This window comes from Hyperolius riggenbachi, chromosome 7 (assembly GCF_040937935.1).
Source record: "Hyperolius riggenbachi isolate aHypRig1 chromosome 7, aHypRig1.pri, whole genome shotgun sequence".
In the NCBI taxonomy this organism is placed as follows: domain Eukaryota; kingdom Metazoa; phylum Chordata; class Amphibia; order Anura; family Hyperoliidae; genus Hyperolius; species Hyperolius riggenbachi.
In genome coordinates this window covers 49,754,854-49,777,628 of record NC_090652.1, presented here as the reverse complement: position 1 = coordinate 49,777,628, position 22,775 = coordinate 49,754,854, and the positions used below count along the sequence as shown (strand labels likewise).

General features: G+C 45.3%; 1 protein-coding gene across 1 annotated transcript; it reads left to right on the top strand.

Annotated features, from left to right (window-relative positions):
• Window positions 1-3,447: 3,447 nt before the first annotated feature.
• Window positions 3,448-21,072, top strand: LOC137524307 (serine protease 27-like). The gene is made up of 5 exons (XM_068244022.1): window positions 3,448-3,483; window positions 9,598-9,760; window positions 11,978-12,258; window positions 17,719-17,888; window positions 20,565-21,072. The coding sequence occupies exons 1-5, from the start codon at window positions 3,465-3,467 to the stop codon at window positions 20,937-20,939; spliced, it is 1,008 nt and encodes a 335-aa protein (XP_068100123.1). The 5' UTR covers window positions 3,448-3,464; the 3' UTR covers window positions 20,940-21,072.
• Window positions 21,073-22,775: the final 1,703 nt, after the last annotated feature.

Sequence of the window (22,775 nt, the reverse complement as noted above, 5' to 3'; positions counted from 1 at the left end):
CCTGGCTTTCATCCTACCTCTCCAACCGCTCCTTCACGACTGCCTTCAATGAGTCCTCGTCCACCCCCAACCACCTCTCGGTGGGAGTCCCCCAAGGTTCGGTCCTTGGCCCCCTACTGTTTACCCTATACACATCCTCCATTGGCAAGGTTATCTCCTCCATGGGTTTTAACTATCATCTGTATGCAGATGACACCCAGATCTACCTCCACACCCCTGACATATACACCACTACCATGGACAAGGTCTCATTCTGTCTATCAGTCATCTCCTCCTGGATGTCCGCTAGGTTCCTGAAACTAAACCTAGACAAAACGGAATTTATGATCTTCCCACCCCGGACATCCATAAACCTCCCAGATTTGCATGTCACTGTTAACCACACTACCATCCACCCTACCTCTCAAGCCCGCTGTCTGGGTGTCACCCTGGACTCCGCACTCTCCTTCACTCCCCACATCCAAAACCTCACAAAGTCCTGCAACTTCCACCTTCGTAACATCTGTAAGATTCGCCCTTTCCTGACCTCTGCCACCACCAAACTCCTCATCCATGCCCTCATAATTTCCCGCCTTGACTACTGTAATGCCCTGCTGTCTGGTCTCCCTATGACCCGAACAGCCCCACTGCAGTCCATCATGAATGCGGCAGCCAGAATTATCCACTGCACCCATCGCTCCACCATGGCGGATCCCCTCCTTAAATCCCTCCACTGGCTTCCTATCCAGTCCAGAATCAGATTCAAGATACTGTGTCTGACCTACAAATCTGTGCACAAAACCTGTCCAACCTACATTTCTGATCTTACTCAGAGGTACACACCTAGCCGCTCACTCCGCTCTTCCAATGAACTTCGCCTAACCACCCACCGCCTCACCCAGTCCCATGCACGCCTCCAGGACTTCTCAAGAGCTGCTCCAACACTATGGAACTCCCTACCTCCACCCATTAGGGCATCCCCCTCCTTCAACATCTTCAAGAAAGCCCTCAATAATCACCTTTTCACTCTGGCCTACTATCCCTCACAAGTGCTCTAAACCCACAGCTGAACTCTGGTCTCCGACCTCTCGTGTCCCTACCTCTCCCTTTAGATTGTAAGCCTTTGGGCAAGGTCCTCCTCCTTTTGTGTCCAACCTGATCATGCACCTCCATTACTGTGAACCCAAAGGACCATCTAGGCTAGGCATCTGAGGGAACCTAACTTGCCTAATCTCCATGCTCCCCTCCAGTGACTAAGCATTACCTTGTACTCATACTGTGGTCTTTCTTGTATTCAGGTGTTGTCATTTTTCTGTATGTCACCCCTAAATATTGTATGTATCCCTATTTATTGTCCAGCGCTACGTAATATGTTGGTGCTTTATAAATACAATAAATAAATAATAAATAAATAAATAATAACATTTAGGTGTAGTTGAGGAAATTGACACAATATTTTGCGTAATGGTAATTAGTTGATTACGATCATCATCATCACTACTCCTCATGCAGCCGTGTCACACATGCTCCTAAGAATAAGATGGAAACTTGTAAAAATGTAAATGATCAAAAAAAAAAAAGAAGAGAAAGAAACTTTACCATTGTTATTAATATTATTATTGTGTATATAGCACAGAATGTCATGATGCTGACTATCATCACAGTAATTTACTATCTAATCCCTATCATAGTCATAGACAGTCTCATGTCCCTACCATATTATTATTAACGTATGTATTTATATAGCACTGACTGCAGCACTTTACAGAGTACATAGTCATGTCAATGGCTGTCCTCAGCGGAGCTCACAATCTAATCCTACCATAGTCATAGACAGTCTCATGTCCCTACCATATTATTATTACCGTATGTATTTATATAGCACTGACATCTTCTGCAGCACTTTACAGAGTACATAGTCATGTCACTGGCTGTCCTCAGAGGAGCTCACAATCTAATCCTACCATAGTCATAGTCTAATGTCCTACCATATTATTATTATTATGTATTTATATTGCACTGACATCTTCTGCAGCACATTACAGAGTACATAGTCCTGTCACTGGCTGTCCTCAGAGGAGCTCACAATCTAATCCTACCATAGTCATAGTCTAATGTCCTACCATATTATTATTATTATGTATTTATATTGCACTGACATCTTCTGTAGCACATTACAGAGTACATAGTCCTGTCACTGGCTGTCCTCAGAGGAGCTCACACTCTAATCCTACCATAGTCATAGTCTAATGTCCTACCATATTATTATTATTATGTATTTATATAGCACTGACACCTTCTGCAGCACTTTACAGAGTACATAGTCATGTCACTGACCGTCCTTAATAGGCGCTCACACTCTAATCCTACCATAGTCATACTCGTCCTACCACATTATTTTTATGTATTTATATAGCACTGCCATCTTCTGCAGCCTTTTACAGAGTACATAGTCATGCCACTGACTGTCCTCAGAGGAGCTCACACTCTAATCCTACTGTAGTCATAGTCTAATATCCTACCATATTATTATGATGTATTTATATAGCACTGCCATCTTTTGCAGCACTTTACAGAGTACATAGTCATTTCCCAAACTGTCCTCAGAGGAGCTCACACTCTAATCCTACCATAGTCATAGTCTAATGTGCTACGACATTATTTTTATGTATTTATATAGCACTAACATCTTTTGCAGCACTTTACAGAGTGCATAGTCATGTCACTGACTGACTGTCCTCAGGGGAGCTCCCACCCTAATCCTACCATAGTCATAGTATAATGTCCAACCATATTATTATTATGTGTTTATATAGCACTGACATCTGCAGCACTTCACAAGTCAAAATACATAGTAATAATCAGCCACATGGAGGAAAATGACAGGGGGAAAGGCAACTACTTGGAGGGGAGCGACAGCTTCTGAACGGGCTGGGTAGTGGGTACTAACGCAAACCTGAACCAAGAGGATAATCTGGCCCAGACTGTGTGCATCTGCATGGGCCTATGTCTGTCTCTGAGTCACCTGCATTGATAGTATCATCTTGGGGTTAATTGTAGTAAATTGTTAGAAAAAAGATCAGCCCACAGTCACAAGATAGACATACACCAGTTTTTCCACTCTGCTTTTATTCGCTCCAGTCGGAAACAATCAACTCATGTACAAGCAGGTTAATTAGTGTGTATTCAAGATAAGCCAGAATGGTTTCTTCCAGATATCGGTGAAAAGACGGAGGAGTCATGTTTCTTACGTTTTTATAACTGTATAGTTTCTTTGGTGATCGATGTTATGAAATGTGAAATAAAGATAAATTGATTCATTTAATTGTTATGGTAGTGTAGCTATTGTCTAAGGCCTCTTTTACAAGGACACGGACATTACCTTGCACATCAGTTGTCCATTCAGTTATAACTGACGTTAACTGATTTAAAATTTGGACAGCATGCTGCAGTTTTTTGCATTGCACGTGCAATTCCCTATTGCCATGCATGGCACAGCTACAGGTAAGCCCATGCATATTTGCATTGTAATAAGTGCCAATTTGGAAAAGCACGTTGGGCACAAGTAGAAACAGACATCACTAACTGTCACTCAAACTGGCACAATCTAATGCTCTCTACCAAGAGCTAGGCAAGCATTGCACATTATACAGAGCTGTCCATAATTATTCATACTCCTGGCAAATTTTGACTTCAAGTTACTTTTATTCAACCAGCAAGTAATTTTTTGACAAGAAATGTCACAGGTGTTTCCCAAATGATAATAAAACAATGTACAAGAAGCAGTATTGTGGGAAAAAAATCTCACCTTTGATTTACATTTGAGCAAAAAGTGTCCAGTCTAAAATTATTCATACCTTTCTCAATAATCAATAGAAAAGCCTATTACAGCAATCAAACGCTTTCTATAATTGCAGACCAGCTTTTTGCATGTCTCCACAGGTATTTTTGCCCAATTATCTTTAGCAACGAGCTGCAAATCTTTCAGGGTGGAGGGTTCTTCTTTCCAACACCCTGATCTTTAGCTCCCTCCTCATATCCTCAATTGGATTCAAGTCAGGACTCTGGCTGGGCCACTCCAAAATGTTTATGTTGTCTGCTAACCATTTATTCACCACTTTTGCTGTGTGTTTTGGGTCATTGTCATGCAGAAATATCCACTAGTGCCCAAGGCCAAGTTTCTCTGCAGACTGCCTGATGTTGTCCTTGAGAATCCTCATGTATTGCTCTTTTTTTCATGGTGCCATTTACTGTGATTTGGTTCCCTGGTCCATTGGCTGAAAAACACCCTCAAAGCATTAGGTTCCCACCACCATGTTTGACAGCGGGGATCGTGTTCTTTGGGTTGAAGGCTTCTCCTTTTTTATGGCAAATTAAGGAAACATCATTGTGACCAAACAATTAAATTTTTGTTACATCTGACCATAACCAGTGGTGCTCATCCAATATTCGGGTATCCGAACTACCCAGATAATCCGAACTTTTTCCACTATCCGAACTTTGAATAGCCATTTGGATATTTTTTTAAATCCGAATAGACTATCCGAGCAAACTCAGATTTCCCATCTGAAATCCGAAATCCGGGCGGATAGTTAGTTCAGATATCCGCGCAGAAGCCAAAATCACCTTCAATGGCAAAAACCTCTCTCTCTCTCTCTCTCTCTCTCTCTCTCTCTCTCTCTCTCTCTCTCTCTCTCTCTCTCTCTCTCTCTCTCTCTCTCTCTCTCTCTCTCTCTCTCTCTCTCTTTCTCTCTCTCTCTCTCTCTCTCTCTCTCTCTCAAGAGAGAGAGAGAAAGAGAGAGAGAGAGAAAGATTGATTTAAGTCACCACATCATTAATAAGTGTTTCCCTTTAAAAAAAACCATGATGCTACATGCCTCATTTACCCTAAAAAACGTTTTACAAGCAATTTAAAGCCCATGTCCGGTTTTCTACCCGGATATCCGAATCCGGGCGGATATCTGGGATACTGGGTTCGGATATCCGATTCGGATTCCAAAATTTCAAACTCGGATATCCGATTTGGATCGGGATATCTGGGTATCCGGATCCGAATTCAATCCAGATTTTGAAAAGAGGTATCCGAGCAGCACTGACCATGACACAGAAAACCAGAAGTCTTCTTCTTTGTCCAGATGAGCATTTGCAAAGGCCAAATGAGATTTTGTATGCCTGATCTGGAGAAGCGGCATCCTCCTTGTTCTGCCTCTGTGGAACCCAGCAGTGTGCAGTGTCTGTTGGATTGTCTGCCTTGAGACATTGCCACCAGCAGAGCCCACATTTACCAGGATGGCCTTGGTGGTGATCCTCGGATTCTTTTTCACCTCTCTTACTATCCTCCTGGCCAGTACAGGTGTCTCTTTTCTCTTCCGTCCATGTCCTCTGAGACTTCCCAGATTACGGAGAATCTTGTATTTTTTAATAATACTTTGCACTGTAGCCATCCTCGTCCTGTCCCAACGGCCGCCCGCATGCCGCGCATGCGTTGTAGGCCAAAAACATGGACACAGGAGGAGGATGCAAGGACACAGGGCTTTATATATAGAGATAACAATAATAATAGAGCCAGTTTGTAGGTAAACTCAAATATCCTATCAGTTTTTTGGGGGGTTTTTGGATATAAAAGAAAAGAACACACAAATATGGGGAAACACGTAAACTCCATGCACATTTATTCTGTGAAAGACCACTTCTACAATGTTCATGACATACTGTTCATTTAATATATATGAAAAGGAAGAAGTAAAAAAAAAATCATGAAATCTCTTGAATATTTTATGCAGTTTCTCATTTTCTTTCTTGTTTCTTCCCCTTTTACCCATGATTCCAAGAGATTATGGCACAGACAGGTAAATAATGTAAACTTTAACATTGCTGATCTCTTTGACCCAATTCTTTGTTTATATCATTATCTTTTACCGTGTTTCCCCAAAAATAAGACAATCTTGTATTAATTTGTGCTCTAAAAGATGCGCTAGGGCCTATTTTCAGGGGATGTCCTATATTTCCTTTGTATTGTGCTGCTCCTGGATTCAGGGGCTTAACTAGACTTAATAGGGCCCCCTGCAAAAATGATAGCATGTGGCCCCCTTGGTCCCCAAACCCTATGTGATTGGGAGCCGACAAATGGCAGTGTGTTCTGCTGTGAAGCAGCCTCTGGAGGCAGGAAATAATTACACATGCTCCTGCACTTGGTTTTTGTGAGTGAATGGGGAGGTTTCTTTGCTAATGCTATATGGCTGCATTTGCGGGAGAAGAAGGAGGCGGGGCCCCCAATGCCTCTGGGCCCCCCTGTGATGGCAGGGGTCGCAGGGGGGATTGTTATGCCCATGCCTGGATTTGAAGGTAGAACAGCCAAGATGCAGGTTGCACCCACCAAACAGGTCAACGTGCTTGTAGGTCCAAATCCCTCAGACCTTGGGGATTGAAAGGATCTGGAAAGCCAGAAGATGACCCAGCACCTTCTTGTTAATGTATTATAAGCTCTTTATTGAGGCATCATAAAACAAAGGCAGGATGCATCCAACAGCAATGTTTCGGGAGGACGTCCTCCCTTTCTCAAGCCTGCAACGCCTCTGACCAGGCTTGAGAAAGGGAGGACATTGCAGGCTTGAGAAAATGAGGACGTCCTCCCGAAACGTCGCTGTTGGATGCATTAGCCTCTTGTTACGCTGTATCCTGCCTTTGTTTTATGATGCCTCAATAAACAGCTTATAATACATTATAAAGACGGTGCTGGGTCATCTTCTGGATTTGAAGGTATGCTACTGTACTGATCAGGCACCTGCTCTGTCATTCCTGCACAGCTGATAGCCTTGCTGTGTGCTGAGATGACAGGACCGTTGCCCCGATCTGCACTACACAGCTGTGTCCCTGCTTGCTGGCCGCCTCTTCCTTCTGTGCAATGTGCTGATCAGGTGCCTGCCCTTGCTGTGTGCTAGAATGACAGGACCGGTGCCAAATCGGTACTGCACCGCTGTGTCCCCACTTGCTTGCCGTCTCTTCATCCTCTTTAATTTCCACTAGGGCTTATTTTTGGGGTAGGGCTTATATTTCAAGCATGCTCAACATTCCAGCTAGGGCTTATTTTCAGGGAAAGAAGGAATTCAGCTCTGTATCTGGATGAGCAGAATCAGAAGCTGTTACTCCATAAGAGGACCATTTTTTCCTGAAAAATAAGAATGCAACAGAACAGGGTCGGTGCTTTCATAGAGGCAAAGGGGGGCATTGCCCCAGAGCCTCAAAGCCCTCAACTTAACTGTGCTCCCAGGCAGGGCCGGGCCGAGGCATAGGCTGGAGAGGCTCCAGCCTCAGGGCGCAGTGTAAGAGGGGGCGCAGAATTCATTCAGCTGTCATTCCTAATTGTGTTGGAAGCAGAAAGAAATAAGAAAAGGGGATACATAGCAGTGACTGCAAACCAGATATCTACATATTAAGGTGTTGGGGAGGTTGTGGGCCCTGTGGCGCCTCTTAGTCTAATAGCAATCAGTGTGTGACGGCTGGGGTGGGAGGGATGGAGGGGCGCACTTTGGGGTCTCAGCCTTGGGTGCTGGAGGACCTTGTCCCAGCTCTGCTCCCAGGGGCCCCACCATCAGCCCGTAGCTCCATGCACTCCCCTACTTCAACCTCACAAGGGCGCCTCTCCTCCGTGAACAGAGTAACCCCTGTAAGGATTAGAGTTGGGCCGAACGGTTCGCCGGCGAACGTGGTTCGCGCGAACTTAGGTGGTTCGTGTGCGGGTACCGCACGCGAACGTTTTGCGGAAGAAGTTCGGTTCGCCCCATAATGCACCTGAGGGTCAACTTTGACCCTCTACATCACAGTCAGCAGGCCCAGTGTAGCCAATTAGGCTACACTAGCCCCTGGAGCCCCACCCCCCTTATATAAGGCAGGCAGCGGCGGCCATTACGGCCACTCGTGTGCCTGCATTAGTGAGAGTAGGGCGAGCTGCTGCAGTCTCTCATATAGGGAAAGATTAGTTAGGCTTAACTTCTTCCTGGCTGCATACCTGTTCTGTTCAGTGAGCCCTCAGCCCACTGCATACCTGTACTGTGATCCTGCCACTGCATACCTGTTCAGTGATCCTGCCACTGCATACCTGTTCTGTGAACCCACCCACCACCACTGCATACCTGTTCAGTGATCCTGCCACTGCATACCTGTTCTGTGAACCCACCCACCACCACTGCATACCTGTTCAGTGATCCTGCCACTGCATACCTGTTCTGTGAACCCACCCACCACCACTGCATACCTGTTCAGTGATCCTGCCACTGCATACCTGTTCTGTGAACCCACCCACCACTGCATACCTGTTCAGTGATCCTGCTGCCACTGCATACCTGTTCTGTGAACCCACCCACCACTGCATACCTGTTCAGTGATCCTGCCACTGCATACTTGTTCTGTGAACCCACGCACCACCACTGCATACCTGTTCAGTGATCCTGCCACTGCATACCTGTTCTGTGAACCCACCACTGCATACCTGTTCTGTGAACCCACCCACCACTGCATACCTGTTCAGTGATCCTGCTGCCACTGCATACCTGTTCTGTGAACCCACCCACCACTGCATACCTGTTCAGTGATCCTGCCACTGCATACTTGTTCTGTGAACCCACCCACCACCACTGCATACCTGTTCAGTGATCCTGCCACTGCATACCTGTTCTGTGAACCCACCACTGCATACCTGTTCTGTGAACCCACCCACCACTGCATACCTGTTCAGTGATCCTGCTGCCACTGCATACCTGTTCTGTGAACCCACCATTGCATACCTGTTCTGTGAACCCACCACTGCATACCTGTTCAGTGAACCCGCCACTGCATACCTGTTCTGTTCAGTGGACCCGCCACTGTATACCTGTTTAGTGAACCCGCCACTGCATACCTGTTCTGTTCAGTGGAGTTTGGTGTGTCAGTGTGAAGCAGTACCTTAATTACACTACCTGATTGATGTATACACATGCAAGATGTTTTAAAGCACTTTAGGCCTGTCATTTAGCATTCAATGTGATTTCTGCCCTTAAAACGCTGCTTTTCGTCAAATCCAGATTTTTCCCGGGGACTTTTGGCGTGTATCCCACTCCGCCATGCCCCCCTCCAGGTGTTAGACCCCTTGAAACATCTTTTCCATCACTTTTGTGGCCAGCATAATTATTTTTTTTTCAAAGTTCGCATCCCCATTGAAGTCTATTGCGGTTCGCGAACTTTAACGCGAACCGAACCTTCCGCGGAAGTTCGCGAACCCGGTTCGCGAACCTAAAATCGGAGGTTCGGCCCAACTCTAGTAAGGATGAAGGTGGGGAGTGCATGGAGCCATGGACTAACAGAGGAGTGCACCCACCGTGACATTACTCTGCAGAAGGCATTGCAGAGGAGCACAGTCAAGTTGGAGGGGGATCTGGGCGGGGCCAGCAGCAGGCTCAAGGGCCCTGAGAAGATATTTTGCTCCAACAGAGTGCCCTTAATGCCGCTTTTTGGTCGGCTGCTTGTTGGATGGGGAGTGGGGTGGGGTGGCCGACTTGCCCCAGGTCACACTGGTCAGTTGTGATGATATCTGCATATATCAGTGTATAAAAAATGTCTATTATTCCTTCCCTGATTTAACAGCTTGCGGAAGACCAATGGCGACAGAGCGCATTGTGGGAGGAGAAGACGCCAAGAAAGGGGAGTGGCCCTGGCAGGTCAGCCTACAGGGAGGCAAAACGATGTCATGCGGGGGTTCCCTCATTGCCAGTTCCTGGGTGCTGACAGCGGCTCACTGCTTCCAAATGTAAGGAAATAGACCATGTGCTGCTATATTTGATGCCACACCCAATAATAAACACTAAGGGGAGTGGTTGTAGGTGAAAATTTATGCAGAATAGGCAAAACAGAGCTACAATACCACACTAGAGGTAAGGGATCCAAGCAGCTTTTTTTCTGCAGTTTGCTCCGGTTTCTAATAGCTTTAGGAGCTGACATAATCCCAACCTGCCCCCCACCCCCCGCCCTCTGCGCTTTATTTATCCTAGGGAGCGTGTAAATGTAATCAAGTGTGACTTCTCTAAACTGTTTGAAGCACAGTGTCCTACCCCCCCTCTTCCCCACACACACACACACTTTTGTTTGCTCATTGCTACTACCTATAACAACTGTTCATATCTGCCTGCTACTTGTGGACAGCAGGCTGAGGAGATAGGGTAATAAAAGCCTCTAAAAACATTTAAATGCAAAAAGAAGAAGTAGAATAGACTTTTTTTGTAATGGGCCACATTGTTGGCATGCATTTTTAACATGCTTTTGAGATGCCCTGGCGGCTAAAAATGCAGCTCAGTTCATGTTAAGATCTACACATGAGACTGTCAAAATAATCTCAAATGCAGGAAAAAAGTACATTTCACTAGAGTTTGTCTCCCTGTCTGGAATCATTTAATTTTGTTCGAAGGGACTGAGAGAGAAACAAATATATCCTTGCAGTTTAGAGAAGACTATAAAATGTTGCACATGCTATAGAGTTATTCCCTCAGATCCAGTCCTTGTGACACCGTGGATTTAAATTACAGCCCATGGTGTCACCAGTGAAGGAGGTATGACTAATGATCTATCATTCCATCACTACAAAGAGCTTTTTTTTTATGTTTCCATTGCAGCATTTATCTCTCTGGAAGACTTTTACCTACTTTCAGTCTAGACAGGAAATGAAGAGTTTTCTTCCTAATGAGACACTGACGTCAAGATTGTTAACATTCACCACTTTATTATTATTAATATTATTTAGTATTTATATAGCGCCGACATATTACGCAGCGCTGTACAATGTATATATATATATATATATCTTGTCACTAGCTGTCCCTCAAAGGAACTCACAATCTAATCCCTACCATTGCCATATGTCTATATTATGTAGTGTAAGTACTGTAGTCTAGGGCCAATTTTGGGGGGAGCCAATTAACTTGAGACAGGGAAAGCTTAGTTATGCTCTTGTAGGCTTGTTAGCTTGCTCCTGGCTGATTGTTATTCCTTATATAGGACCCCACAACTCCCTCCTTCCCTCCTCCCCTCCTCCTCTCCTCCCTTCCTCCTCTCCTCCCCTCCTTCCCTTCTTACCTCCTTCCCTCCTCCCCTCCCCCCCCTCCTCTCCTCCCCTTCTTCCCTTCCCCTCCTTCACTCCTCCCCTCCTCCTCTCCTCCCCTCCTCCTCCCCTCCCCCCCTTCTTTCATTTTTGCATCTTGCTTTATCGCATGGGCAAAAACAGTTTCCATAGCCCTTTAAGAGAAAGTGTAATAAGAGCCCTGCCGTTACATAGATATTACGGGAGCTAAGACTACTCCTGGGCCTTTCTTGTAGTTGAAGAGATGAGTGAACTGTGACACCACACTTAAAAAAGAAAAAAACAAAAAAAAACAGCAAACAGAGAAGCTTCCCCATATTGGAGCATTGGATTTGGTAAAGTCTTAAGCTAATGTGTTGTAAGACACAAGTAAGCTTTAGTTAGCAGGAATGGTTGCATTGCCACCTAGCTTTTCATCCTTCCCAGGCCAGCTAGGCTGGCTTCAGCCTGTAGTGTGGGTGGTATAGTGGTGAGCATAGCTGCCCTCCAAGCAGTTGACCTGGGTTTGATTCCTGACCAATGTATGTTAGTGTATTCACAGCATTAGTGAATCAAGACCATAAAGTCTTACCAAAGCTATATAGTAGAAGGGTGAATTGAATGCATATATATACTAATAAGGGGCTCCACCTCCCTCTGATAGTGGAGAGTTGTTATCGCATAATTTTTATGGGTGAATGAGTGACGGTGGCTGCTCTGCTATGGAGGTGTCATGGTGGCTTCCCTTCCTATCAGCAGGATCATTTTGTAGGGAGAAAAGATGTGGATCTAATTTTTGCTGTGGGACCCATGATTTTTTAAAAGTCCCACCATGATTCTACAAAATATTCATGATCCTTAGGCATGTTCTGTGTGTTCCATGTCAATGACCACATATTGACCTTCTTCTCACAGACCGCTTAATCTGTCACTGTACACTGCCTACCTCGGGGTCTACCAACTTTCAGACCTTCAGAACAGCGGAGTGGTGAAGAGAGCCATCAAACAGGTCATTATACACCCCAACTTCACAGCACAAGGACGAGGTGTCGGTGGGGACATTGCTCTGGTAGAGCTGGAGAGTCCAGTTGGATCTACTGCCTTCATCCTTCCCGTGTGTCTTCCCACTTCGGATATCCAACTTCCTGAGAATACCATGTGCTGGGCGACCGGCTGGGGTTACACTGGGGAAACAGGTAACCATCCTCACAAATGTCTTCACTGAGTAGTTCATCATTGTTGATCATCAGGCAAATTTTCTGCTAAGGCGGGATGACCAAATTTTGTGTTCCACCTAAAATGTAATCAAGAGCGTAACTAGAAATAACTTGGCCCCCCTGCGAAACTTTGGACACATTTTCTCTATCAATTACATTAGCTTCTGTGATAAAACGTGCATGTTTACACACATGCAGACACACATGGTGGCAAGAAAATGCATACAGAAAACCGACAGATGACTGTGCTCCCAGCCTCAGCTTATTACACTCACTCTGTCCTCCTCTGATGGAGCAGAACTGGCTCTGCAGATTTCTCCAGCATCACTACAGTACAGAGCACTTGGGGAGGGATAGAGAGGTTGGGGGCTGGGTGCTGTACACAAAACCTTGTTGCATAGGAACTGTCTACAAATCTTTGTCTGCAAAACCTTGTATGATTCCTTATCGGTGCCTGAGCAGATGCAGTTTAGAACAATTTTGCATAGAGCAGAACGTTTTTTCTCCGTTCCCTTAGTTGTCTCTCGGGACGGGGCCCCTGTGGCTTCTGGGCCCCCCTGCAGCTGCATCCCTTGCAGGGTGTATTGTTACGCCCTGAATGTAATGGAAATGTATACCGGTACATTTTTTTTTTCATTATCCTCTTATCCTATAGATATTGTTGTATCTTCTCTTCGTTTAGCGTATGTGTTTTTTTTAAGGTTATATTATTTTTTTTACATGGGTGCCAGATGAAAATCGTTCAGGGTTGCAGATAATGACGGTAAAAAAGGGCGCAGGAGGCTAGTGGACAAATCGGGCGCCGCCATTCACTCCCATAATAAATATCGTTTACTGGGCGCTGAACGGGAAAAAAAGGGCGCCCGAGAATAATAACGTTTTCCAACGGCGCCCGAAGATTTTTAATGTTTTATAACTGCTTGTGATGATTTACGTTTCCTATTTCAATAAAACATTATTTTAAATGTTATCCCTTTGTAAAACATTATTATTCACAAAATAAAGCGATTAGTACGTAACGTAAATTGTAATATATTTTATCCCTTACTGTTTCTAAAACATTATTCTACACACAATACAGGGATCACTAAGGAGGGTCTTAGGTTTAGGCACCACCAGGGGGGTCTTAGGTTTAGGCACCGTCAGGGGGGTCTTAGGTTTAGGCACCACCAGGGGGGTATTAGGTTTAGGCACCACCAGGGGGGTCTTAGGTTTAGGCACCACCAGGGGGGTCTTAGGTTTAGGTACCACCAGGGGGGTCTTAGGTTTAGGCACCATCAGGAGGGTCTTAGGTTTAGGCACCATCAGGGGAGTCTTAGGTTTAGGCACCACCAGGGGGGTCTTAGGTTTAGGCACCACCAGGGGGGTAAGGTTTAGGCACCACCAGGGGGGTCTTAGGTTTAGGCACCATCAGGGGAGTCTTAGGTTTAGGCACCACCAGGGGGGTCTTAGGTTTAGGCACCACCAGGGGGTCTTAGGTTTAGGCACCACCAGGGGGGTCTTAGGTTTAGGCACCACCAGGGGGGTCTTAGGGTTAGGCACCACCAGGGGGGTCTTAGGTTTAGGCACCAATACGGGGGTCTAGGGGTTAGGGGTAGGTACAGGGAGGGTTACTTACTAATTTTTTTTAAACGTTATTATACATTTCACTTTTTAAACGGAAGATTAACGTTTTCACAATTGCCGATTTCATGCACATTATTTAATGATTTATAACTTTATAAAAACGAATATTTAAACGAAATATAGTACATTATATTTTTAAACGTTATCCATGTTTATCGTTTAAAACCCCGCACCCTTTTTTCCCAGCGCCCCTTTTTAATGTACGCGATAATGACAATCTCTGCCAAGAATTTAGCAAGTGTATAGAGGCCCCTAATACTCCCTGATGTCGTGGCCAGTGATCAACCAGGTGGAGTCAATGTGCTCCGGCTGAGACTATTGTTTCCCCCCCTACTGACCCTGTCCCTGGCCACTGTGTGATGTCACTTTCATTCCGCCCTGCTGGCCCTCCCCCTTCCCCTTCCCTTTCATAGCAAAAAAGCACATCTTTAGCCTGCAGTCTAGCTAGGTGTCTGTACAGCCTCAGCCCTGCAATGCCTGACGCAGTGTGACATGTTTCATATGTGTGTGCGAGGCTAAAAGGATAGCCAAAATGTATTATTATTACTATTTTTTTTAATAAAATATAAAAAACTTAAATAGAAGCCTTATATACTATCATGAATGTGTCTAGACCAGGACTGCTGCCTCAGTTGCCTCCACAATGCTCTGTTTCACCACAATCTGTCCCAGTATACGACTCAACCACAAGCTTTATATCAGATCTTCTTTGGCCCGCGCATGTCACGACAACAGCAGTGCATCCAGAGTGGCGTCACAGAATTAACAGCACATGCGTGGGCCAAAGAAAAAACAGTTCAAACGTCACTACTTGTGGTCCCGGCCTGTACCGGGGCAGAATGCGGTAAAACTGGGCATCGTGAGGGGCAGCTGATGCAGCAGCCCTGGTCTGGATACATTCACAATACTAGGTGAGGCCTCTATTAGATAATTTTTTTTTGTCTTGGATATCCTTTAAGATGCTCTATGAAAAGCAGCAGCTTACACAATGATAGTGAATGTCTCATTACCGTGACACCTGCCAAGGGGTAGGAAATATTAGGGCTGGTTCACACTACTGCGATCAGCAAAGCGCTGCTCCTAATGTATCCCTATGGATACAGTCACACTGCAGCGTTTTGGGGGCGATCACGCTGTGATTCTCATTCTATTGAGCGGGAATCGCAAGCGCAAGATTTGGGCTGCCGAAACGTCATTGCAGACCCAATTTGCACCGGCCTTTTTGGAGGGGGGGTCTTGTTGATTCTTGTAGAGACCAAGAATACCGTATATACTCGTGTATAAGCCAGCCCATGTATAAGCCAACCCCCCAACTTTTACCTAAAAAACTCGGGAAAAATGATTGACCCGTGTATAAGCCAGGGGAGGAAATACAAAGGTCTAAGGTCATTGTTCCATATGCCATACACTACACAACAAGCACCCAATCCAGCATATGTAGCGTGGTTTAGGAGGCTATGCGGCCATGACTGTGCCCCTGCTCCCCTTCCAAAGCAAAGTGGAAATTATAGTTGTGTGCGTCTCGGCCAAAGTATCCCACTCTACTACATAGTGCTGTGTGATTAGGGCACATATGTAGCCATGACTGTGTCCCCCTCCGCTCTTCAAAGCAGAGCAGTATGTAAATAAAACATGCATGCTAACCAGAGTATCACCCTCGACACAATGATGAATAAATAAGGCACATATGTAGCCATGAGGTTTCCCCTGCCCCCCTCCAGAGCGGAGTAGTATTTAAATTACAGCTGTGTGTCCCCCGAGTGCCTCCCCTGCATATGCACTGTGGTTTAGCCGCACTGACAGTGTTGGCTGTGTCTCCCCTTCCCCCGCCAGAGTGGAGCAGCACGTAAATATCAGCAGTGTGCTGCTCCGACTGCCGCTCTCGCTGTATGCAGAGATATAAACAGCGGAGTTTGCTTCCTCCACTTACTTCCTAACGTCCATCCGTGCTGCGGGGATTCCTCTATAGCAGGTCTGATGCCGACTCATCTCTGTGACGCCATCTAGTGGCGCTTCCATTATAGAGATTCACTAAAACGTGATAACTTATATTACGGCCGCTTTTGCGCACATTTTCACGCGCACTGGCGAAAATTCACGACTGCACGCGAAAATTCATGAACGTGCGCAAACGCAAAAATGCGCGCAAAAAAGGCTGTGATATGAGTTATCATGTTTTAGTGAGTCAAGCCCTATGTGTGTGTATGTGTGAAACATGCCCGTTTTATCACAGAAGCTAATGTAAGTGATAGTGAAGATGTGTGCAGTACTTCACTGCTGTCAGTTGTTATCTGCATGGGGAAAAACATTCAAGTTTTCACTAGCCAATTGAATAACATTGGTTCCTAGTTTACCTGCAGGGGAAGGGGGGCAGTGATTTCTAGTTAAGCCCCTGGAGGCACCTACACTCTATCCCCTATGCTATGGTAAGGAATCGCTCCTCTCGGCCGCAGTATGGTCTGAGGTGGCGACAGAGGTTGTGTCAGCTGACACTCAGGCATGGGTGTTATTTATTAAATATAAAATGATGTAGGCTGACCCTGCCTGGGATTGAACCCTGGTCCCTCACATTGCAGGCGATGCTCTTGGCCAGTGTGCTATGGCTGACAAACAGCCAGGAGGTTTTGCTGGTCACTACTGCTTGGGTCAGCTGGCATGTATTGCCACCTGTGTCAGCTGATCTCGCTGTCAGCTGATTAATGCCTGCGTGTGATTGGCTGTTGTGTGCATGTGGCCGGCCACTGATTGGATGCTGTCAGTATTTAAGCCTTGCTGTGACACTTACATCTTGCCTGTGATAGCTCTAGTTTGCCAGTTGCTCTGTTTACCTGCTCTTGTTATATTGGATTGTCTGGATTTTGACCTCTGCTTGTTTACTGGATTCCCCTTGTCTGCTGCCTGAACCGACCAATTGCCTGGTTTATCGTTATGACTGTTTCCTGCCTGCCCTGATCTCGGCCTGTCTGACCACGCATCTATATTGACATACCACACCTTGATTACCTCAGCTCTAAAGGTCTCAGGTGACTATTGCAAGTGTACTGTATTGCATCCATTGCTGCCTTGGTGTCTTGCTATCTGGCCAGGTTATATGTGACATGACATCTACCTGCAGGGATTTAGCTTGTTGTTAGGTAGGAGCTTTGCGCAGGTGTTAGGGCTGTATTAGGTGCCAGTCATATGGGTATACGGTCTGACCTATAGCTGGTACCTGGCAAGCCTGACAGCTATCAAGGCATTTTGTATTGACCTGAGGAAGCGGAGCATGACCCATGAAACGCGTTGTCAGATTGCTTTTTGAATAAAAACATTTCCAGTTGAACTGGAAACAGAACACAAATTGGACGCCTACCTCCTACCCATTATTACCAGTAAGTTAACTGGCTGTTGTTAAAGATGAGATTTTGAAAGCATCAGGCATAAGAAGTGGAGTGACTTTGCTGAAAGCCAAATTATCATGAGTAGAAGAGTCACAATGGCCTCAATTCCCTAAGCTATACCTAACACTTTATCAAACGTTTGATAATTTACCTCATGATTAAAATCTAATTTTGTATTCACCAAGGTGTTATAGATTTATTGAATGTTTTATCGATAAAACGTTCAATACATCTATAACACCTTAGTGATTTCAAAATTAGATTTTACCCATAAGGTAAATTATCAAACGTTTGATAAAGTGTTAGATAAAGCTTAGTGAATTGAGGCCAATATCTCCAATGTGGGTTGTGTGGGATATCCTGGTATACAGTGATTAGCACCAACCAATGCAGTACAGATTGTATAGTAAGTGTCACTTGTCTCTCCACACAGGTCCACTTCAGGCACCCAAAACCCTCCAGAAGGTGCAGCTGGCTCTAATATCCAATGATGACTGTCAGTCCATGTATCAGTCCGCTCTGCGACTAGGCCCAAATTACCAGCTGATCCAGGAAGACATGCTCTGTGCCGGCTACAAAGCAGGGAAAAAAGATGCCTGCCGGGTACGTGTGATTTTTAGAAAAGCTACTCAGACAATTTTACTGTTTTACACAAGAAAAACAACAACTTTATTTTTGGTTCTTTAAAGAACAACTACCAAAGAAACTGTCCTTCTCTAAACCCCACATCCCTATAGAGCTTTTAGCCAGCAACAATAGAAAGCTTTTCAGAAGTCTCTCAAAACAGCCTGTGTGAAAAAATTGCCTTATTTTATCAGCTGTTTGTAACAGTCTGTGTCGGCCTTAGGCTAGAGCTATAACATGTAGATAAGTTCCACTTATCTGTCACTATTCACAGAGGAATGATTTAGAACAGCTGAGAGATTTGTCAGCTACAGAGAAAGGATCTGAAGAGAAGGACCTGCATTTTATTCCTGTTCTTGCATGCCTATACCCTCCCATTCAGAATGTGCTCTTCCTTTCTGTAAACTGTTTATACTGCGAGGCAGAGAGAGAGAGCGAGACAGGATCAGCAGGGCCGGTTCAAGTAACAGTTGGGCCCTAGGGCAAAATTAGCCTGGGGCCCCCCAACAGACACCCTCCCGACCAAAAAGCATCATTAGAGGCCCTTTGTTGCAGCCAAACTTCCCTCCTGGGCCCCTGACCCTCCCCCAATCACCTCCCAAATTACCAGACTCTGCAGAGACCCTGGGGAGCAAAAGTTACCATGGGGAGGGACAACTTGGGGGCCCCTACAGGCTCTGGGGCAGTTGCCTATTTTTTTCTATGGTAGCTCCGGCCCTGAGGATCAGGCACACAGAGCTGCAGCTGATTAGTTATTTACACACCTATTTGAAGTTATATTTCTGCTTTCTATCATTCTGATAAAATTTTACTCACAGGATTATAGCCAGTGAAGATTGTGTCTCTATGCTGGATGTGCTGGACACAGTCCTCCATAGCAATGCCCACAGTGAACGCTGTTCTCTGTAAATGTCATATTTTCTTCACATAAAACATGAAAAGTTGAAAAAAAAACATTTGTATAATATTGCTATTTGCTTGTAATTACCGGAAATGTATGTGGCATGTAGAATTTTAGTTAACTTTGATAGTTGTCCTTTAAAAACGTCAGTGGTGAAAAGGTTACTACTGGCTGGGTAATTTACCTTTCATCGCTTTAAAGGGGAACTGAAGAGAGAGGTATATGGAGGCTGCCATGTTTATTTCCTTTTAAGCAATACCAGATGCCTGGCAGCCCTGCTGATCCTCTGCCTCTAATACTATTAGCCATAGCCCCAGAACAAGCATGCAGCAGATCAGGTGTTTCAGACTTTAAAGCCACATCTGACAAGACTAGCTGCATGCTTGTTTCTGGTGTTATTCAGATACTACTGCAGAGAAATAGACCAGCAGGGCTGCCAGGCAACTGGTATTGATTAAAAGGAAATAAATATGGCAGCCTCCGTATACATCTTACTTCAGTTCCCCTTTAAATGAAACATTTATATCTATCATCTTTCTCCTAAAAATGACTTTTTTTTAGATATCCCACTTTTTTATTTTATTTTTAAATCTACTGCTCCGGTCACAGGCCGGCTATGCCTCTCAGTGAAAGAAGACTGAGAGGGGCGGGGAGAGGCGGCGATACGCGCTGATGGACGTGTGTAGAGGCAGAGCTACAGCACAAAGCTCTGCCTCTATGCGGAAGGAGCCCCGTGATGTACCCAGGTGAGTTTTGGGGTGATTTATGGCATTTTCAGCTGCGGGATGTGGCGTTTTAGGTGGGGCAATTATGTTAAACAGGTTTTTTCCTTGGCTTCAGACTCTCTTTAACCTCCCTGGCGGTAAGCCCGTGCTCAGCACGGGCTATGCCACGCAGGGGGATTTCTCAGGCCCTTCTGGGCCGATTTTGATAATTTTTTTTTGCAGCACGCAGCTAGCACTTTGCTAGCTGCGTGTGCCCTCAGATCGCCGCCGCTCTGCGCCGATTGCTCGCCGCGCCGTGACGCCCCCCCCCCCAGACCCTGTGCGCTGCCTGGCCAATCAGTGCCAGGCAGCGCTAAGGGGTAGATCGGGTCTCCCAATGACGTCACGACGTCATGCCGCCCATCGCCATGGCGACGGGGAAGCCCTCCAGGAAATCCCGTTCTTTGAACGGGATTTCCTGATCGGAGATCGCCAGAGGCGATCGAAGAGGGCGGGGGGATGCCGCTGCACAGCGGCTATCATGTAGTGAGCCCTGGGCTCGCTACATGATTTAGAAAAAAAAAACTGCTCTGCTGCCCCCTGGCTGTTTTTAATAGACCGCCAGGGGGGTTAATGCTACACGTGATAATCAAAATACATATGCTAACCCACCTCCCCCCAATATATACTGACTTTAATCAATGCATCCATTGTGAATTAGTGGTAGTCATGTCAGGAGAACTCATGGAGAAGCGTGTGATTTGTATGATCAGCTGATAGATTTGCAAAGCTCTGATTGGCTGTGATCACATCCTGCTTTATCACATGACCATGACTAGCAAATCAGAGACTTGCATTTCTATCACCTGACCACACTGATCACATGCTTCTCCACGAGTTGTCCTAGACATGACCATTACGTTTGTGGAGAACAAATGTTTATCCTGTGAGTGTGGCTAATCCTAACCTTTAGTTACTTTTCATTATTTTAAGTTTTTTTTTTAAGAAGTACAAAAAACATACTAAAAGTCGATTGAATTTTTATTTCAGGGTGACTCTGGTGGACCTCTTGTGTGCAATGTGAATGGCATCTGGCTTCAGTTTGGCATCATCAGCTGGGGTATAGGGTGTGCAAAGCCTAATCAACCAGGCATCTACACGAGGGTCCAGTATTACCTATCCTGGTTGGAGGAGAACATGTCTTTAGTCCAGCACACTGTTGAAGAGTGTGTCACACATGAAAGTAACGTCCAGTTCAATGTAGTGACCAATTCAGCCAGTAGTGATGAAGAGACTGAAAATTCAGCAGACAAGGAACGACACATGGAGAAGTGGTCATCACCTGAAGGTGGCAGTACCATGAATTCCTGGTCTGTGGTTAACCCTATGTTAATCCTTGCCATCCTCATCTTCTTTTCACTATGAACTCTACAGCTCCCTATCACAGATCATATTTGCATGCATTTATTGTATTTATTATTTTCAAGAAGAACTCCTTTAAAGAGAAACTGTAGCCAAAAAGGGGACAAAAATAAATCAATACATTGCAAATTTAGAAGTTAAAGAGGAACTCCAGTGAAAATAGTGTAATAAGAAAGTGCTTAATTTTTACAATAATTATGTATAAATGATTTAGTCAGTGTTTGCTCATTGTAAAATCTTTCCTCTCCCCGATTTACATTCTGACATTTATTACATGGTGACATTGTTACTGTGGGCAGGTTATGTAGCTGCTGCTAGCTGTTTTGGCCGTTAGAGACAGCTGTAAACAGCTATTTCCTGTCTGTGAACCTTGTTGCAAACTGTCAAAAGTACAGCGGTCCTCAGAGCTTCTTGTGGGAGGGGTTTCACCACAATATCAGTCATACAGCGCCCCCTGATGGTCTGTTTGGGAAAAGCAATCGATTTTTCATGTAAAAGGGGGTATCAGCTACTGATTGGGATAAAGTTACTGTGATGATCGCTGCTGCAGCAGCTGTTGCTGGAAGTAGTAGTGCTGCAGCTCAGGCAGTTCTGATCTATTTCCATGCAAGCTGCATAGCTTTGTCTGTCTTTCCCTGCTGTCAGCTTGTGACTGATTATCATTCACCTGTGTGGGAATCTGCATGTCTGCTCCCATTGGATGACCTCAGTATAAAGATCTGCTTCCTGCAGGGTTTCCTTGGGTTTTCATAGCTTCAGCTTAAGCCTGTCTTGCTGTCGCTTCAGCCCTCGATCGTGTTTCTTGTTCTAAAGATACTTTGCTGGTCTTTGCATCATATATTGGTTCATTGCCAATATATATGCATACCAGCACGTTTATTATTTTCCTTGTATTTGTGTTACGTTGATACATCAGTGTCGCTGATGTATACGTACACGAACTGTTTATATCCTGTGTGCAGTTAGTCAGCTTTCCAGCACGTTTTGGTAGGTTGCGCGTACCGTGACCACCCGTGCTGAGGTAGTTACCCTGCTCCTGGTTCTGTTTGTGGATTGCGTTCATCTCTGCGAAGAGATAACGAATCCTTCTGAATCCTGTTCTGTTACCGTTTGTGGATTGCGTTCATCTCTGCGAGGAGATAACGAATCCTTCTGAATCCTGTCCTGTTACCGTTTGTGGATTGGGTTCATCTCTGCGAAGAGATAACGAATCCTTCTGAATCCTGTTCTGTTACCGTTTGTGGATTGCGTTCATCTCTGCGAGGAGATAACGAATCCTTCTGAATCCTGTCCTGTTACCGTTTGTGGATTGCGTTCATCTCTGCGAAGAGATAGCGAATCCTTCTGAGTCCTGTTCCCTGTGTTACTCCATTCCTAGTCAGCGTTCCTGCTTATGTCATATATCGGTTCATTGCCGATATATACATATGTTAGTCAGACGTTACAAATAGTTTCATTGATAGCTGTAATTGTAATACGCTAGGAAAACATACTTATTGTATATTTATCTGTGTTACGTTCATCTATCTTAATCCTGCTATTTTCTGACTGTCCTGTCCTGTCTTTGTGAGGCACGCCATCGCCGCATCGCATTGGCTGCCTCATTCCAGTCTGTCTGGTTTTGGACGCTTGCTGTCGCTAAGTAGCCGCTAGCTAGCAAGCGTTCATTCTGTCTACCTGTCCTGATCTCCTCAGTTCTGGTTTGTGCGCTCAGCGCTACTTTGCGCTGAGACGTTATAACGAAAGCATTGTTTGTGGCTGTCAGATCTGCACCGGCTCTGTGCGCCACAATCTCCTATTGCAGTCAGTCCTCCCCTCCACTATACTAGGGATAGCCTG

Coding starts and splice junctions, on each gene's coding strand:
- LOC137524307 (XM_068244022.1), top strand. Junction 12,259..17,718: donor GGGTTACACTGGGGAAACAG/GTAACCATCCTC, acceptor CTCTCCACACAG/GTCCACTTCAGGCACCCAAA. Junction 17,889..20,564: donor GGAAAAAAGATGCCTGCCGG/GTACGTGTGATT, acceptor TTTTTATTTCAG/GGTGACTCTGGTGGACCTCT.